At 45.5% G+C, this 18,185-nt stretch overlaps 1 protein-coding gene across 6 annotated transcripts in view; it reads right to left on the reverse strand.

The window, feature by feature from the left end:
- Nucleotides 1–3,973: 3,973 nt before the first annotated feature.
- FBXO42 (F-box protein 42) overlaps nt 3,974–18,185 on the reverse strand; it is a 104,969-nt gene continuing 90,757 nt past the window's right edge. For 3 of the 6 annotated variants that reach the window (XM_078849350.1, XM_078849352.1, XM_078849351.1), the window contains 7 exons: nt 14,706–14,759; nt 13,983–14,136; nt 11,849–11,959; nt 10,693–10,789; nt 9,412–9,468; nt 8,770–8,886; nt 3,974–8,502 (listed from right to left, as the gene is read on the reverse strand). In XM_078849350.1, coding sequence (XP_078705476.1) covers nt 7,387–8,502; nt 8,770–8,886; nt 9,412–9,468; nt 10,693–10,789; nt 11,849–11,959; nt 13,983–14,136; nt 14,706–14,759 — 1,706 coding nt within the window. In that variant the 3' untranslated portion in view covers nt 3,974–7,386. The remainder of the gene's footprint in view (nt 8,503–8,769; nt 8,887–9,411; nt 9,469–10,692; nt 10,790–11,848; nt 11,960–13,982; nt 14,137–14,705; nt 14,760–18,185) is intronic. The other 3 variants (XM_078849353.1, XM_078849354.1, XM_073317006.2) reach the window with 3 other exon arrangements.

The raw sequence follows: 18,185 nt of genomic DNA on the forward strand, positions 1-18,185 counted from the left end.
CAGCTCGGTAGCGGCGCATGCGCGAGGGCTGCGCCGGGTCTCGCTGTGGCTGGGTGCACGTGGGGTCGGACAGCGCGAGGAGCCCGCGTGTGCAGGGCAGCCCCGCCCCCGCCCCCGCCCCGGGCGCTGCCTGGGTCTGCACCGGCCTGCACCCCGCGGGCCCCGACGGCTCGCAGCTTGCCCCAGCGGGGGCCGTTTCTCCAGCGCCAGGGGCAGCTGACATCCCTGCAAAGAAACTCCCCCCCACCCCCCATGCACTGGCTGTGGGCCCTCCCGGGAGGCCAGAGCTTTGCACTTTCGCTGGTCTCAGACCCTGGGACGAGAAGGGTACACACGAGGGATCAATCACCCCATAGCCACGCAATGCAGCTGTCCCCTGCCTTGACACACTCAGCACGTTTTCCTGGCGGTTGTGTTACAGCAGGGCCTAGGGCCCCCACTCTGGCCTGGGAGCCCCCTGTGGAGGGTGCTGTACAAAAGAGAGTCCATCAGCCCAGAGCTGAGATTCAGGTCACCGCGGCTGCCCTCCTGCACACTGCAAGCCCCAGAACCTCCCCCCAGAGACAAACAAAAGCTCTGCAGGCACTAGCAGTGCTGATATGACAACATGCGTTTTAATCTCAGTTTTTGCATCTTTAAAAGTAGGGTTGCCAGGTGTTGTGTTTTCAATCAGCACTCCCCAGTCGAAAAGGGACCCTGGTGGCTCCCATCAGCACTGCTGACTGGGCCATTAAAAGCCCAGTCACTGGTGCAGCAGGGCTAAGGCAGGGGCCATGGCTCGGCGCAGCTCCGGGAAGCAGCAGCATAATCCCTGTCAGGGTCCTGTGGGAAAGGGCAGTCAGGGGCTCCACACACTGCCCCCGCCCCAGGCACCAGCTCCCATTGGCCGGGAACCTGCAGACAGGGCAGCGCAGCCTAGCTGCACCTCTTTGTAGGAGCTGCTGCTTCCGGGAACAGCTTGAGGTAAGCGCCCGCCACCCAGAGGGTGCACCTCAACCCCCCACCCTGATCCGAACCCCTCACCCCAAGCACCCTCCTGCACCCCGAATCCCTCATCCCCAGCCCCTATAGCCCCAGCCAGAGCCCACCCACACCCCCATGCCCCAACCCCCTGCTCCAGCCCTGATCCCCTTCCCACATTCCAAACCCCTCAGCCCCAGCCTGGAACCTCTCCTGTGCCCCAAACCCCGCACCCCTCAACCCTCCCACACATCAATCCCCTACCCCAGCCCAGAGCCCCCTCCCACACCCTGAACCCCTCATTTTTGGCCCCACCCCAGAGCCCCCACCCCATACTCCAAACCCCCACGGCCCCAGTCCAGAGCCCCCTCCTGCACCCCAAGTCTGTCTTCCCCGGCCCCACCCCAGAGCCTACACCTCCAGCCAGAGCCCTCATCCCCTCCCACACCCCAATCCCAAACCAGCCCTGTGAAAATGAGTGAGCGAGTGAGGGTGGGGGAAGCGAGTGACAGAGGGAGGAGGGGATACGGTGAGCAGGGCCTCAGATGTGGGCGGGGCTACAAGGGCCTCAGAGAGGGGTGGGGCAAAGGTGTTCGGTTTTGTGCGAGTACAGTAGAACATTGGCAATTCTGTTGAAAAGCCTGCATGCAGCCCCAGCCACTCCCCCCTGAACCCCTAGAGTGACACTCCAATAAGAACAAGGATCATTATAAAAGGTACACAAACAACGGGAGTTTCAAAGGCAGGGTTGTGATAACAATTCCTTTTTTTCCCCTCTTACGTAAAGGGGTTTCCATTACCAACTTCAAACAGTAACATTTCCCACGGGCACTCCATAGAAAAACAATGGCTCAACGCTTATACATCACAGCCAAGTTTCGTGAACATTTCCCTTACCCTAGAGCAGAAGAAAAGCCTGTACTAGTGACTATCATTCAGACAGTTGCTCCTCTTAGCACCACACATGACCCACATCAACATGGATCTTAGTTTAATTAAGCCCTTGCCCTTTAGATGGGTAAAAACCAAAGACCCATGGGGAAATTTTCAGAGGCAAAACCAAACCAAAAAGTAGACACCTGCCATCATCTATGCCTTTGAAAAATCTTCCCCCATTGTAGAGGAATGCGGTGCATGTTTTTGCCGCATCACTTTATTGTTGGACATTTAATTGTATATTGGGGGTATAATTCCCCTTTCCTTCAGATCCCAATCTTGGATGTACCACAAAATCTTCCATGGTGCCTTCTGAAAGGTCTGAATTGGTTAGTAAATGGTCCTGAAAAGGGAGAAAAAAATTGCACTCAAGCCCTGATTTAGAGACGCAGTGAAGGGGGCTCAGCGCATTACTGTGGAGGCTTAGGACCTCTGAAAGTTAGTCACCCAGCACCCCATGAGACAAAGGGTTGCCTGATAAACTAGATCAAGTTTTTACTGTATTTGGACACGGTGCCCCTGTGCAAGAATGTAGGTGAGATTTGAGAGAGGCTAAGCAAGTTGGGTCCTGATCTTGCACCAATGAAGTCAATGGGAGCTTCACCATAGAGTTCACTGGGTGGGGGATTAAGGTCTTGGGCCCCAACTCCCACTGAATTGCAATGGGAACTGAGTGCCCAAATCCCTTTGGCTCCTTTGAAAATAGCCAACCTCTGTCATTTTAGTTATTTCAAAGTTGTGTTAAGCCCTTTAAGGGGCAGCTGAGAAATTGGAAAAAGACAACTCATGATGTGAGGTCATAGCCCCTCCAGTGGCCTCACAAGGCATAGGATCAGAGATATCAAGGTACAGAGCCAACCAAAGGGCGCTGAGGATCTTATAGTAGGAATTGCCTGACTCCGGCCCACTTACTCAAAAGGAATCGTATAGTCCTCTTGTAAGGGAAGGCAGTGCAACGAAACAGATCCATTTAACTGAAACAATAAAACTCCTCCCCATCTCAATTTAAATCTCAAAACTTAACCCTTAAGGCTTGTCTGCTGTCTATCATAGCAACAAGCCCTTAGGACAAGGGGGGGAGGGGGTGGAGAAAAAACGGCACAGAGGGAGCGAGATGTGGGAAGAAAGCCAATAGATGCCACTGGAACAATATACAGAGTTTACATGAAGGCTAGATTTAAAACCCAGTCATTTAAAAACAACTGCCAGCCATCTTTTTATTATTATTTATTTGTTAAATTGCTAAAAATTCATTGGGGGAAAACATTAACAAAAATGAAATTTACACATTTAAATATCAATGAATCCACTTTTCATTCCTACACTTGGATGAGCCTAAAATGACGAGTAGGGCAAAGTCATCCTGTACACCTGAGTCACAGCACCAGCGACATTGGATCACACTTTGTGCGTATTACACAAAACCTGTTTGTCTGGGGACAGGATGGGGGAGGAAATAAAGACCCACATTTCTGTCATTCATAGAGACCACTTTGGGAGCCATGTTGAAACCATGCAGAACATGCCTTCTGCAACACACAGGGCAGAGGAGGGAAAGGCAAAGGGACTGTTTTTTGTGTTCCTGGGTCCTTCCACTCCAGTCTGCTGACCTAGCAGAACATGAATGTGTTGGTAAAGAGGCCACAAATGAAGCAAAGCAATGAAACATCATCATGCCAGGATCACCACACGGACTAGAACAGATGGAAATATGAATTGGGAAATGCCACAAGCAAGACCGGGAAGACTCCTTACAGTTTCCATGTGGCTTGCAACCTGGTATGAAGCTATTATAATTGCCCAGACCACTTCCTATGTCACTTTGTACAGTTTTATCTTCTGCAGTGAACTTCGAGCACTTGAGGGCTGGGGTATGATGTGTGTGTCTGTGGGGAAGGGTATAAATCCTATAGTGACAGATAGTGTAAATTCACTAGCAGTTGGCTTTTTAAAACTTTCAGTTTTTGCTTTCAAAAAACCCTGGGTGAAAGACAGACATGCAAATGAAGCATGTTAATGTCATCCTGTATAGAGAAATCACAATGGAGTTCTGATCAAGCTGGGGCAGATGAGGGAAAAAAAAAAACAAAAAAAAAAACCCCAAACACTGGCTACCCACCTCTGCTACGTTAAGCAACAGCAGTCAACCCAATGTCATCATCATGAAAAGCCCCTCTGCAGCCATGGAAGGGGTTAAAGCTTCGAGAAGAACATTTTAAATATTGATAAAGATACTGTAAGGCGGGATGTCTCATTTAATTGAGACAAAACTGGCTTACATGTTAAATATAATCAGAGCTGGACTTAATAAAGATTCTATATAACAGCATTAAACGTGCATTCAAATATAGCTCACACCCTCAAATCAATTTTTCAAGGCTCAAGTGACACTGGAGGATCTGGGAGATAGACCAGGTTTGCATTAAACCCAGTCCAGCATTAACAAACCAACAGTGACTGAATTTGTTTTGTCCCGTAAAAGGGTTTCAAACCACCCTACCACAACCTTTGCATTTTACAAAACTGATTCTTGCACTCAAGATGAACACAGAAATTGAAGCAGGCTTGTGTGCTGAAAATGCAGTTCACAAAGAGGTACCTTCAATGCCTTTCAGTCTAACAGAGACAGGTTTTACTGGAGGCCTGGAGATAAATATAAAGCCATGGTTGGGTTTCTTTCATTTTTAAACCATCAGGTTCAAAGAAACCATTTGGGGCTTGTTGAACAAACAAATACCTTCTCAGCGGGGGCAGAATGGGAAAGAACACTCGAGTTAGAGAAGGGTTTTTTTCCTTTAAAAAGGCTTGTGATTCTAGATTTAGAAAACTGTTTTGAGTGACCACCAAAGGTCCAGCAAAACTCAGTGGCCCAGTGGAGACAGTTAAAAGTCCAACCAAAATCATATTGGAAATCTTAAAGGAGCCACTTTGTGGTACATCCAATGCAATGACAACTATCACAGATCTGCCCAGTGTGCAGGTTTCACTGTGATTAGGAAAGGATTTCCTACTTTTATGCCACGTATGTATTAAGATTTATTTTGTGATTAGTCTGCTCAAGGAATACAGGCCGTTTCTGAACATTTTCTCAGCACTCAACCACCACTTCAGGACTACGCGTGCTCAGTAGTTAACTAAATGCTCCTCTCTCTGAACAGCCCTACAATGCACCTGGAACAGTTCTCAACATCTCTGGCCAAGGCAAAGCTGGAGACCATCGTGATATAATGAGATGAGGGAAAGTGAGCTTTGTGCTTCAGTATTAACACCACAATGTGGTGTACCGCAGGGGCAGATAACTTTCAGGCAGGTCTGAGTATTGGCTTCAAAGTGTATTTTCTAGTTCGTTATTGTCTAATGAGACATTGTGCAGCCTAGCTTGTCAGTCCCTCCCCCTGCTTTTTTTAAACCAGCATTGCCAACTTTCTGAACCTGCTGGTGTGAGCAACAAGTAGTTTTTGCTTTAGAAAGAGTCGTAAAAATAATAAACCTTGAATCCTGCAATGTGTGGAGCCCCAGCAACTACAACAGGGCCCTGTGTGGGTGGAGACTATTGTAGAACAGGGGCCAACAGATTTAACAATCCACAATGTCCGATGAAAACTGTAGGCTTCAGAAGTAGCCAGGATCACAGGCTAGTGAAAGAAACCTATGGCAAACTGGTGCCCCTCTGTGGATCAGCCGGTCTCTATTGCAATTCTTCCAAGCTGCAGAGGGAAGGAAAGAGAATTCATCCAAAAGTGTACATTAAAAGGAATCAGAATTGATTTGAACTAAAGTCTTTGTTGATTTAGGTAACTGAATTCTCAGCATCAGTGATTACCCCGGAGGCTGTTAATGCTGGGCCAGCATTCCACTTCAACCCTTACTTTGCAGGTATTTGTAACTTGGATGAAAAATCCCTTCCAGACTAAAATTTGCCAGTTCAATGATTGCCAAAATGTCTTGTACACTCAAAGAAAGCTATAAAAAGTTCCAAGTAATTGAAAAGAAAGCACTCTGGAGTAAGACTGAAGGAGTAGCAAACTGATAAAATGTAATCTATAGTAAAGGATGGAGCAGCAGCTTTACGTCTGAATTTCCCTTGCTTTGGTTGGTTGATATAATTGTAATGTTACTTTGGATTAATGTTATTTTCCGATGCATTATCCATCAGGATAACTTTAATGTAAGCATGAACCAGGGAATTTGAACTGTAGTAACCGCATAAATTACTAGCTCAAACAAGCTATGAAAAAGAATTGAATATGGTCTGTGTGGCTACAGTTTAGCAAAGCACTTAAGTACATGCTTAATGTCAACAGGACTTCAACATTTGCTTAAGTACTTTGAGCAATCTGAACCTGTACACACGTTCTGTTTGATAAGCAAAGATGACCTAAGACATCCCAGTGTCTGCAGGACAGTTGTCTGCACAGGTACAAGTATGGAGTGGAGCACTCTCAAGATAACAAAAGGATCCAGAACAAAATCTTATGGGGGAAAAAAAGTAGAAGTCAAGCTTTAAGGATGCACATAGCTACTGATTCTTATAAAACATCCTAACCACGCATGTACAAATCATTCTAAAATTTGTAATTTCCATTATTTACTGTTTTCAGACGTCAATGATGTATTTGTATGCACTATTTCGGCAGCTTGCAACTCAAGACCATCAGGGGTTCCAAAGTCATCAATCTAAGCTGTTGGTTTGATCTAGTGCAGGACTTTACCCGGTGGAATACTAAGGTGGGCTGTATAAATTTAATTCTGGATGATCCTGGCATTTCAATGTCAAACTGTCCTTTCTCCCTTCTAACTCTCTCATTGTATCGGACAAGAATAGTTCTATCAGGCCAAAGCATTTAGGAAAAAAGGCATCTGTGTCATTTTGCAGATTAAGGATTACAGTAATGGCTGCAATACTGGTAGATTTAAAAAAAGCGCTATTTTCATTATGCAGCCACATTCAACAGATAAGCATGAGTATTTGTCAGTGCATACAAGCACACAGCCTCCTGCCTGCAGCTATTCAGTATGTTCTTCAAAGACCATTCTTACCAGCATCCCTATAGGAACTGCAATTGTAGAGATAGAGAGGAGGGCCCGTCTATACTCCTGAAAAATTCTGAAGAAATTATTGGATCCTAGAAGTTTTTCCACCCACTCACCCCAAATTCTTGGTCTAGTTACCAGCAAAGGATAAGGCGCAGTGAAGCTCCTGCTAGAACACAGCAACAATTCATCCCACTGGAATGGAGATTTCTCCCCATTTGTAAACAGAATATTCTCTTTTTTTTTTTTTAAAAATAGGACTTTCTGAACCAAGCCCAGAGCCAGGATCATAGACTGGAAACTGGAGGGCAGCGCTGAAACTGTGTTTGGATTTTATTGGTTTGTCGTTCCCTAGTTCACAGTTTAAATGCCTGCGTGACAGAGAAAGGGTTAAAAAAGAAAGCCATGGTAAGGGGATGGGGCAGGAAGGGAAAGGGTTGAACAGCTTTTGCCACATTATCTTTTTGCTCGCACAAAGTACAAGGCATTTGTTTTGGGATAGTACTTCACGTTTTGTTTCTTGTCCATTAGGCCACCGAATATGATCAGTTCCCCCCTGCCTTGCACTACAGTGTGCAGGCTGGTCTCTGGTGGCCCCACCACAGAACTGCTATTAAACACTTTCCATTTGACTTGCCCTTTCTCCTTGGTGTCTTTAATGTCTAGCACATACATCTGCATGGGTTTGCAGTTCATGCTTTGATACAAAGGCTTGCCGACATTCAGAGACTGCGGTGGATGGTGGCCCAAGCGACGAGCGATCGGAGGTAAGGAATGGCCATCCCCTTGGGCGGAGCCCGGGCGTGGTGCTGGCACCATCTCGGCACTGCTCCCACTCTGGCCACCAGGGGATCCTGGTGAAGACACCAAAGGAGGACTTAATGCTGCTGAACCAGATGCACCTTTGGAAGACAGGGCCTTGACAGCCTCCAGGCTTCTTCGGAGTGCACCTGGTGACACCGCCCCTGGTAGGGAACTAGTGACATGAGGTGGGGTATGGATTCCATTTGTCTGCTCTGGGGGATTTCTCATGCTTCCACCAACTGTCCTATTGTCCACAGCATCCATTTGACAGCTAACAGAACCTGGTTTCTGATCCCAATTCAAATCTACAGACCCTAAGCGTAGATCTTTCTGATCTGGTAGCGATCCTCGTCGCGGCGCCAGGGAAAGTCCAACTTTCAGGTCATATCCTTCAGCAGCAGAAGGTGTGCTGGGCGATATGGCCTGTACAGGACTGTCCAATGAGGCACCCCCCACTGCTGCGGCTCCAGGGGATAAACTCCCACCGTTCAGTACAGGTGACCCATCCCCTCTGGATGGGGACAGGCTCCCTTCCCGGGAGCCTGATGGTGTCTGTCTTTGTGCTCTAGGTCTCAGGGTGCCCCAGCGGCCATTCACACAAGGAGCTTCGTCGGTGTTCCTGACTGGAGACTGAGAGCGGTATTCCCGTGTTTCAGGAACCAGGGCTGGCGGCGTGGCACTGATAGGAGACGGGCGAGAGTTCAAGCTGGGGCTAAGTGGAGCTCTCCCGCTGGGAGCCTGGCTGAAGACCACAACACACTGTCCCACCTAACAGACAAAAAATGAGTGCACTATTACAAACTGCTGCAGAGATGATCCTAAACCCCTATGGGTGTGTTAGTGCATTGGTGAAAAACGTATGCTGGAAACCAAACATCCAATGAACCAGCAGTCACAGGATATTCCACATGAGAACACCCTTGCAGAGACCATATCATGTTAACGAGCCAGGAGATCTGAATCAAATAAATAAGCTTTCCTTCATGACAAATTCCTCTTCGTAATACCACCCTGCCCCATTTCTGACCCCCTTACCCTGCATGCGGGATGACACCATAGTTCAGGGGCTCCATGGTCTTCATTTTCCACTTTCAATGGCTGCCATGTCCAGGGATTTGTGCGCATGTGCAGTAGCCAAGCATCCTTAAATAGCTGCAAAGAAAAGTGTGACAAAACCAGAAACTTAGGCTTAGTGCAGAGAGATCTTCCCAGAAACAAAGATTTCCAGAAGCCATCTTCCTACAGATGGCAAGGAATCCTGGCCTGGAAGTGAAAGCACAGGATGGGTATTCCGGGTTCTATCCCTGACTACCACTGTGGGATTTTAAGGGCAAGTTACCTCTTTGTGCCTTAAGTTTCTCATCCAATTTCTAATTCTGGCCTATCGCAGAGGGCATGTTTGTAAACTGCTCTGAGATGCCTGCATGGGTGCTAGAGACCTGCAATGCATTTTATTAGGAGTTATTTATGGGCAACTATAGCATGGGTGACAACTACATGAAGTCTACAATTCAGCTGCCACGCCCACCAGTCAAGATTGCTCTGCAGCACACCAAGAAGTTGACCTATGGAGCTGCTATTGTGATAACGTGCAACTATGGCCGTATACAGAAGCTTGTGTCATACAAGGAAGGGGCACACATTTGGTGTTCGTGCTTGCACACTTTATATACTTACTGCATTTGGACCGCCACAACCACCAAGGATTAAAATGGTTTCATCATCTATAATGATCTAAAGGGGCAAAGAAAAGTATTACAGATTTGGGAGAATACAACAATATTTTAAGCAAGACCATCACTGCTTTATCATGAAGCTGTGTGGTTTTGCAGGACCCTAGGCAAAGCAACATCCTCATCCAGCTCCCTCAATGTACCCATCACATCCTTCCTGCCCCAGCCTACTCACAGAACCTCCTTTAAGGGCTGGCGCAACCTTTCCTCTCTCACCAGCCTGTCTGAAACTCTGACACCTTTGTGACTCCACCTAATATACATGGACAATGAATCCAGGAGGTGGAGTCAAAATGCAACTTGCTAAGTGGAGGGAACTAGTTAGGGAACTTAACTCTGTTCATTTAGCACTCAAATGCCCATGGTCTGTATTTATATGGCCCCCATCACCATGCTATCTGAGTGGTATGGTGAGGAGAGCAGTATCAATGCCCTGCTGGTACCAAAGTCAGACAGAATCATAGAATATCAGGGTTGGAAGGGACGTCAGGAGGTCATCTAGTCCAACCCCCTGCTCAAAGCAGGACCAATCCCCAATTTTTGCCTCAGATCCCAAACAGCCCCCTCAAGGATTCAACTCACATCCCTGGGTTTAGCAGGCCAATGCTCAAAACCACTGAGCTATCCCTCCCCCTGTCATTCCCAGGACAGGAGATGGGGAATCTGGGGCAACGCTCTGGCATGCATGTTGTAGGGCTTATGCAGGGTGTCAAGATGGGCTCCAGAGAACTAATGATCTTACTGGGCACTGTCCATGTCAGCTGAAATCTGAAGGGTCTGGTAATCCATGGGGTCCCTCACAGGGCAAGCACAAATGGATCCTTTATATGTTGAGACAGACTGCAGTATTTTGCTTAAAATGTTAAAATGGGAAGGTTTGTTTTTTAGACATGTTAATCACAAGTCTTGGCACATGCACAAAACACGGAGATATTTACAAACTGGCTCAACATCAAGAAGTTTTAAAAATGCATCCTCTCAAAGCAGTGAAATAGGTGGAAAGGGGGCAAAGGCCTGGCATGCTGAGACTGCAAAGATGGCTTAGAAAGGGGGAATTACTTTTTAGAAGCCCCTCGGGTGAGGATTGGAAGCTGATCACAAAATGCGTGATGGGATTTTGCTTCTCTAATTTATCCTTGACACTTCGTGCAGGCAGCTAGAGCTCCTTGTAGAGCTCACCGCAAGGTACTGCAATGTTTGCTGAATAACTGCAGGAGACAGTCACCTGAGATTGGCCGCCACGTGGATGAGGGGTAGGCCCAGAGATGTTTGGCTTCGACCAAGCCCACTGCTCGAGATCCAGAACCCAGACGTCATTACTCCTGCAAGGACAAGATGACAAACGTGGAACCAGAGGTACAGAGACCCAGTCCCCTGGGATCTCAAATAAGCAACAGTTAGGAAGACTGCAGCACTGTTCTCATTAGACAGTAGTGCTCAAACCTCGGGACACATTAGTAGAGTTAAACTGATTCCTCCCACGAGCAGGGGATGTGTGTGTATTGGTGTGTCACACAGGTTACCACAGAGAAGGGAACCAGTAATGGGACAGCAGCCAATCAGGAGCATGCATCAAGTACTTATTAAGCTTTGTTCCAAGACAGGGCAGCAATGAATCATAGAATATCAGGGTTGGAAGGGACCTCAGGAGGTCATCTAGTCCAACCCCCCTGCTCAAAGCAGGACCAATCCCCAATTTTTGCCCCAGATCCCTAAATGGCCCCCTCAAGGATTGAACTCACAACCCTGGGTTTAGCAGGCCAATGCTCAAACCACTGAGCTATCCACCTCCCCCACAATGGGGAGGTGGGGAGCAGCAGGCCCAAGGCTTCACAGACACACCGCAATTTAGTATTTTCATAATACAAGCTTTCCCACCCAGAGCTGAAACCATGCGCCAGGAACCTGACTTCCCCTCCCTTATTCCAGTCCAGGGCACTTTCTTCAACGGAGCTTGCTGACGCAGCACACTGTGAAGTGGATAAACTGCCCTTAGCGGAGACCGCTAAATTCACTTTCATTTTAAGAGCCATTCTGACCTCGAATCCTCCCAGGTGGAAGTCTAGGCCTCAATGTGGGTGGACCATGGCACACAGCCTCACTGACTTCACTGGAGCTCCATGTGGGCTCAGTGGTTTCACTAAACAATGCTTATCAACTTCACAACGTGGTATGAATCAGCAAAATGAACCAGCTCAGCTCTAGAGACTGGCACAGCTGAGGGGGAGGGTAGGATCATGATGCACTGTCACAGCCCCGGGTGAAAAGCTTGCATCAATTCTGCCCCACACCGTACTTGACCCTACCCAATGTTTGTTCCTCATTTTTCATGTTCACAGGTTCCCAGTAATACCTCTGAGGGAAAAAAGTTATAAACTTACATTTGCCGAGATCCTAGGGAACCTCCAAAGACAATCATTTTGTCGTCTATTACACAAGAGGAGTGGCCTGCCATGGGAGGGGGTCCGTGTGTTGTCACTATGCAGTTCCACCTAAGGAAACAGGTGAGGATACATTAAAATCTGTGAATTATGTTACAAATTCCCCTCAGATTTCTCCTCCAGAGATGAAAAAGGCAAATGGCCAATTTTTTTTTTTAGAAACAAACAGTCTTACACCCTTAAATGGAAAACTGCCTCCTGAGAAAGTGCACTGGCTCATGACTTTCTGGTGTTGCAATTTCTAGCCCCCGAGATCTAAACGCTGCCTTATTGAAAAGGGGGGCACTGTATCATTTGTTATGTATCAAATACCACAGAGGCCACCAAGAGTGTGGAGAGCAGGGATTTATAAAATGTAAATGAACATGAAATAAAACAAGGTGATGACGCAAACAACGAAGAGACAGAAAAAGGATAAACCTGAGATAGAGCATTTTGACTAAATGCTCTGGTATGGTATCAGAACCAGCAACATTATTTGAATGGAGGGCAGACGAAGTTTAGTCTGGAACCAAAACAGGTCTGAAGTTAATGATAATACGTAGTACTGTTTTCAAACTAAAGTACAGCCAAGGCACTTCAGCTCATACTGGAGTGTAGTTGTGCTGGGAAAGTCAGTTGTCAGAGAACACGCTAGCAACATGGAAAAGAAAATACATTTACTTTGTTGGCTCTAGATCTGTACCAAATAAATCCCTTTGGGGACGAAACATGTTTCTAGCTCCTTAAGTGGGCATAGCACTTTACAGGCAAATACGAAGGAAAGGCCCTCTATGCAATCTGAAGAGCAGAGAGATCAGCAATTCAAAAGAATTAGCTCAAGTCTAAATAATGTCACAAGAAACAGCAGGTTCATAAAAGACATTTTATTACAGAGAAGAAAACCTCAAGGAAAAACGTCTACAAAGACCAAATATGACTAAAAGCTAGTATTTGAAAATGTTAGCTTGCTGTAAACTGTTTAACATGACAAGGAACGAGGATCTTAAATTGGTAGTACTGGTATTTTCAATGAAATTTGTCCTCAACTATTATCATTAACTATTTACCTACAGCACACTAAAGACACTGCCCACAACTGCAATAGATGACTGAGCCTTTTGGTGATTAAATGCCCATATGAAACAGACGTAGGATTCATCGCTACTTTAGTAAGGCATTAGCTCACATACATCAGTTCTGAAGGGAAGTATGTTGTAAGTGAGCACTTATTCTGGGAAGGGGGGGGGGGACACTAGAAAAAGAGTTTTGCTACCATCTTTAATATATTTTTCTGATGTTCCTAGCTAATCTTAAAGGCTGACAGAGCAGGCAGCAATTCAGAAATAGGAGGTCTGCCTGCCTGGACTGGCTACTGGAGAAAGCTTCGCCACCATCTCCTGTGACCCCAGACCTCCTCCATCCTAATCCTGAGATATGTCCTGACCAGACGGGGTCATACAAGGGAGATACAGATGACACTCCCACCTCCGCCAGCTAAATCCGAAATACCACCTGGGATGTGAGACTTCGTCTGTTCCTCCTCTTCCATTCCACGTGTCCCTTTTCTTCCTCATCTTATTCCTCTCAAATTTTTTACTTTAAGTAAAATCCCTAGGTGTTAAAAAAAAGCTAAATAGAGAGACTTTTTAACACATAATAAAGAATCAAAATGTATGACCAAATGAACTACGTGTTCCAAATACCTACTTCTACTCTCGAACTGTGCACCTATATAGCCTCAGCAGGAAGGAGTTAAGAAAAAAAATGGATTAGTTTCATTTTAGTTCCTACTCTAAGAAAATAAGGAAGCTATGGCCATCGGGGAGCTCAGACAGTAGGACTCTTGGCTCTTCACGTCTCGGGACGTTACTTCGCTAGATATTTTACCCAGGGTCACAACAGCTTCAGGACATTTAACCCAAGATCAGGGAATGTTCATTTCTCCTTCCTCCTAAGTCTCCACAAGCAAAGTCAGTCAGAGGGATTCAGCCAAGCTTTTAAGAGCAGCTCCGTATGTATACACAGAGTGTATGGATACATTTTCAAGGCAAAAGGCATATTTCCAATCCAGCCTCTCAGGATGTTCTCTTACCAATTTTTGGAAGGCGAGTAGGTATGTATTTCATCAAAGAACCTCTCCGGCTGGTGCAGAGGGTAGGGGCTTGGCCGCGTCCACCCACCAAACAGCACAAGCAAGTCCTTATACACCACTAAAGTGGCCCCAGCCTTAGGTGACGGATAAGAACCTGGAGGGGAGCAGAGAAAGGAAAAAAGTTAGCAAACGGCATTTCAAACCAGCAGCCAAGCTGTGCACAGATCTTATGTGACAAAATGGAACCTCCCCTCTAAAAGGCAGAGAGGAAAAGATGACAAAATTAGAGTAGGGAGCATGGAAAGAAAGCTACTGCCAATTTGTGTCATCGTAATTAGTACAAGCCTGAAAGCACATCTCACGTATGGCAAAACATCTGTCAGTCAGTGACAGGAAATTACTAGCTTTCTAACATATCACTTTAAATTATTGCTTTGGTGCTGAATAAAAGCAATAATTATCTCCAAATAACTAGTAACTTTTCCCCAAGGAAAATCTCCTGGTACTTACAAGCCACAGCATATTATGAATCTCATTTTACAGAGCTAGGAAGTTGCAAAATTAACCCTACATATTCCCAGCAGGGATTAACAGTCACATCTCAGAATCTGGAGCAACGGTAGACTGCAGGTTACAGATGGCAGGAGAGAATTCTTACAATACGAAGCACTTTAACAAGTAAGTTATCTTAGATTTACTCCATTTAAAATTCTAAACGCTTACTGGTCCCAGTCTTGGTTATGTAGCTCAGATGAGGCATTCTGGGCTGCACTGCTGCTGCATGTAAACAGAGGGAAAAGTGGCTGTATCCCAGGGCTTGAAATCTGTTGCAACATATTACCCAAGATCAGATGGCTTTTATTTTCTATTTTACTAAACCAGACAAAGAACATTGATCTCGCCTCACACTCCATGCCGCCAGTACATTACTGAACTGACTGGTTATCGTAGAATTATAGAATATCAGGGTTGGAAGGGACTTCAGGAGGTCATCTAGTCCAACCCCCTGCTCAAAGTAGGACCAATCCCCAATTTTTGCCCCAGATCCCTAAATGGCCCCTTCAAGGATTGAACTCACAACCCTGGGTTTAGCAGTACAATGCTCAAACCACTGAGCTATCCCGCCCCCCAATAAATTATAAAAGTTATAATCTTGACTTTTTTTTTCTTTTTTTTTTACATCTTGTCTTTGTAATTAGTCATACTACTCAGAATTGGTTCTTAACATGACTATTTTTGAACTGGCCAGAGATAGTCTTCTCCAAGGCAGAGAGAGTCCTCTCCCAAGAACAGTTAGAAAAGGATCACATCCCTTTGAACTATCAGGGAACCTGCCACAATTCACTGAGAAAATACAAACTTTCCTTGTGCTAACAGGCCAAGGTGCTGCACCATGCGTGACCTTGCTGAACAAACAATCTGAGGTATAAAACATTCTGTATTACTTCCCAGTCAAATATTAAAATTGTCCCAGGCAGAATAGACACAGTGACACTTCCCCCCAAATACTCCCATGTCAATCAGCAGATCTGAAGTGATTCCCTGTACTTTGCAGAGAAGCTTTCTAGCACCTTCTCACAACAGTACCCTGTAGCAAGGTCATAATAACATAATCTGTAAGGAGACACACCACACAAAGCAAGGATAAAAACCTAACTGTGCCCACAATTAGAAAGAGAAATTAGAAATGCACACTTAAGCAAGCCTGACTGCAGAAACTGATGTGCAATTCTAGGCAAGGCCCATGCATTTGGCCAAAAATGTTCTATTACCATCTAAAATGCTGAGCTAACGGACCCAAGCTAATTAGTTTACGGTCCTAATAGAGCAGTTTATACAGAGGCATATTTCAGTAGGTAATGAGACAGAACCAAGACACTCTTTTTGAGAAGTGAAAACAGCTATTTAAACATTCCTGCCTTACAGGGGACTTGTGAAACTTCTCTCAATGTTTGTAAAATGCTTTGAGAGCTTTGGATATAAGGTGCTACAGCTGTGCAAAGTCATTAGTCCAAGCCTGAATCTCAAGTGACAGGAAGTTCGAAGCCTACATGAAAGCATCCCCCACACAAAACAAGACGACAGACTGTCCCCTGCGCCCCAGGATCCCTTTTTTCCAGGCATGAGCACATTTTGCTGTTGCTGTCAGATGGAGGACAAAGGGGGAAAAACATGGAGCCCAAATGGTAATTCACACACTAAAATATATTGACAGTAGTTCCAAAAATATTTAGTTTCCTTAATGACTAAAATGAAGTGGTTCAAATCTGATTGCTCTATGCCACTGATCAAATTCTTAACAATATCCACTTTTCATCGCTAATTACTTGGCCATACAAAATTAAATTTTCCCAACGCAACTGTTTTGCGTTAAGAGCTCCGAGAACCCACCAGTCTTAAGGAACTAGCCAAGGAGATTGTCTTCTTACACCACCGGTCCCAGGTGAATGTACAATTAATGGATTCCTATCACAGAAAGATTTCATAGAATCATAGAATATCAGGGTTGGAAGGGACCCCTGAAGGTCATCTAGTCCAACCCCCTGCTCGAAGCAGGACCAATTCCCAGTTAAATCATCCCAGCCAGGGTTTTGTCAAGCCTGACCTTAAAAACCTCTAAGGAAGGAGATTCTACCACCTCCCTAGGTAACGCATTCCAGTGTTTCACAACCCTCTTAGTGAAAAAGTTTTTCCTAATATCCAATCTAAACCTCCCCCACTGCAACTTGATTTAAAATATAGTGTATGCTTAATCCCCTAGCTTGGTGATGACAATAGATATTTAGCAAAAGTTTATCTCCCACTAGAAAGGCAAATACATCTTTCTTTTCTATTGAAGAATAATATAAAAATAGAACATTACTCCGTATTAAATAAAGGCTGATCAGTTTCTAAGTATGCAATTAATATGCTGGTACCAACTCCAAAGCTAAAGATGCATTCTGATCAGTTCTTAAAATGGGTCAGAAATTAGTTTGAAACAAAAAAAAGCATGCTAAGAGCTGGGAACCTGGGAAGAAATCACTACAAAAATATAACAGACTGACTTGATTCCTCTATAATGTATAGTCAGGTAAAGTGACAAATCTTGTCACTGCTATGACCTGAAGATCAAATTCCTGACTTAGATACACACATAACCCCCAACCACGTCAACAGGAGTTGTCCACCTGTCCATGGGGGCAGAATCTGGCCCTGACTGAGACATTTGGTCTACTAACAGATGGTGAACAGGTGCATTACTGGAGTGGGGTTTTATTCTGACACGAAGGAGAAATCACAATTTGGTAAGCCAGGAAAGTACTTTCAGAAGAGTTAATCTAGAAATCAGATAAATGTGAGACAGTTCTACATGGTTTCATGTGAAGATGGAATCATCAACCAGAGAATAGCTGTGAAAAATAAAGTACATAAGAATACACATCCACCACACTGATCAAGCTGTGACCGAGCAAGGGAGTGACAGAAGGCTGTTTCTGCTCTGAGCAATAGAATAACCACATTGCACCTTGTCGTGGCAGCAGCAGATTCTTTATCTAAAAGTCCCCAGTAGAGAAAAGGCTAACAAATGCAACTGAGAAACCACCGTGATAGACGCTAATCTGAAAATGACTTCATCACAATATGCTAAACCCACCATAAACTAAGCACAGTCTCCTTGGCTGGCTGTCTACTGACTCCCCATGTCACTTTGCAAGTTCAGGCATTTGAAAAGATCAGGAGCTTCTTGGAGAAGAATATGAAACAAGAGTTCTGACTGTGCACTCCAAAGAAGGGAACTGACAGGCAGCCTTTCTGACTTCCCAAGTCTCAAGCGTGCAGAATGCAAAGATGAAGTATGCCATCAAAAACGTCACAGGGACAGGCTCAACTACTTGGAGCTGCAAAATGACTCCTTCAAACAACTTTATAAAATTTGCTTAACAGCATTTCAAAGGCAAAAATAAAGTTCTTCAACACAGGTGGGCTTATTTTTCTTTATGACTTTAATTGTCTGTTAGAAGCAGAGTGACACACAGCAGTTCTCAAACTTTAGCAACCCAAGGACCCCCATTTTGATTTCAAATCTTTCATGGACCCCAAACCCCCCACTCAGCCCCAGGCCCTGTCCCCACTCCACCCCTTCCCCCAAGGCCCTGCCCCTCCTCTTGCCGCCCCTGCTCCACCCCTGCCCCTCCTCTTTCCGCTCACTCCCCCGAACGC

Source organism: Lepidochelys kempii, chromosome 18 (genome assembly GCF_965140285.1).
Source record: "Lepidochelys kempii isolate rLepKem1 chromosome 18, rLepKem1.hap1, whole genome shotgun sequence".
Classification (NCBI taxonomy): domain Eukaryota; kingdom Metazoa; phylum Chordata; order Testudines; family Cheloniidae; genus Lepidochelys; species Lepidochelys kempii.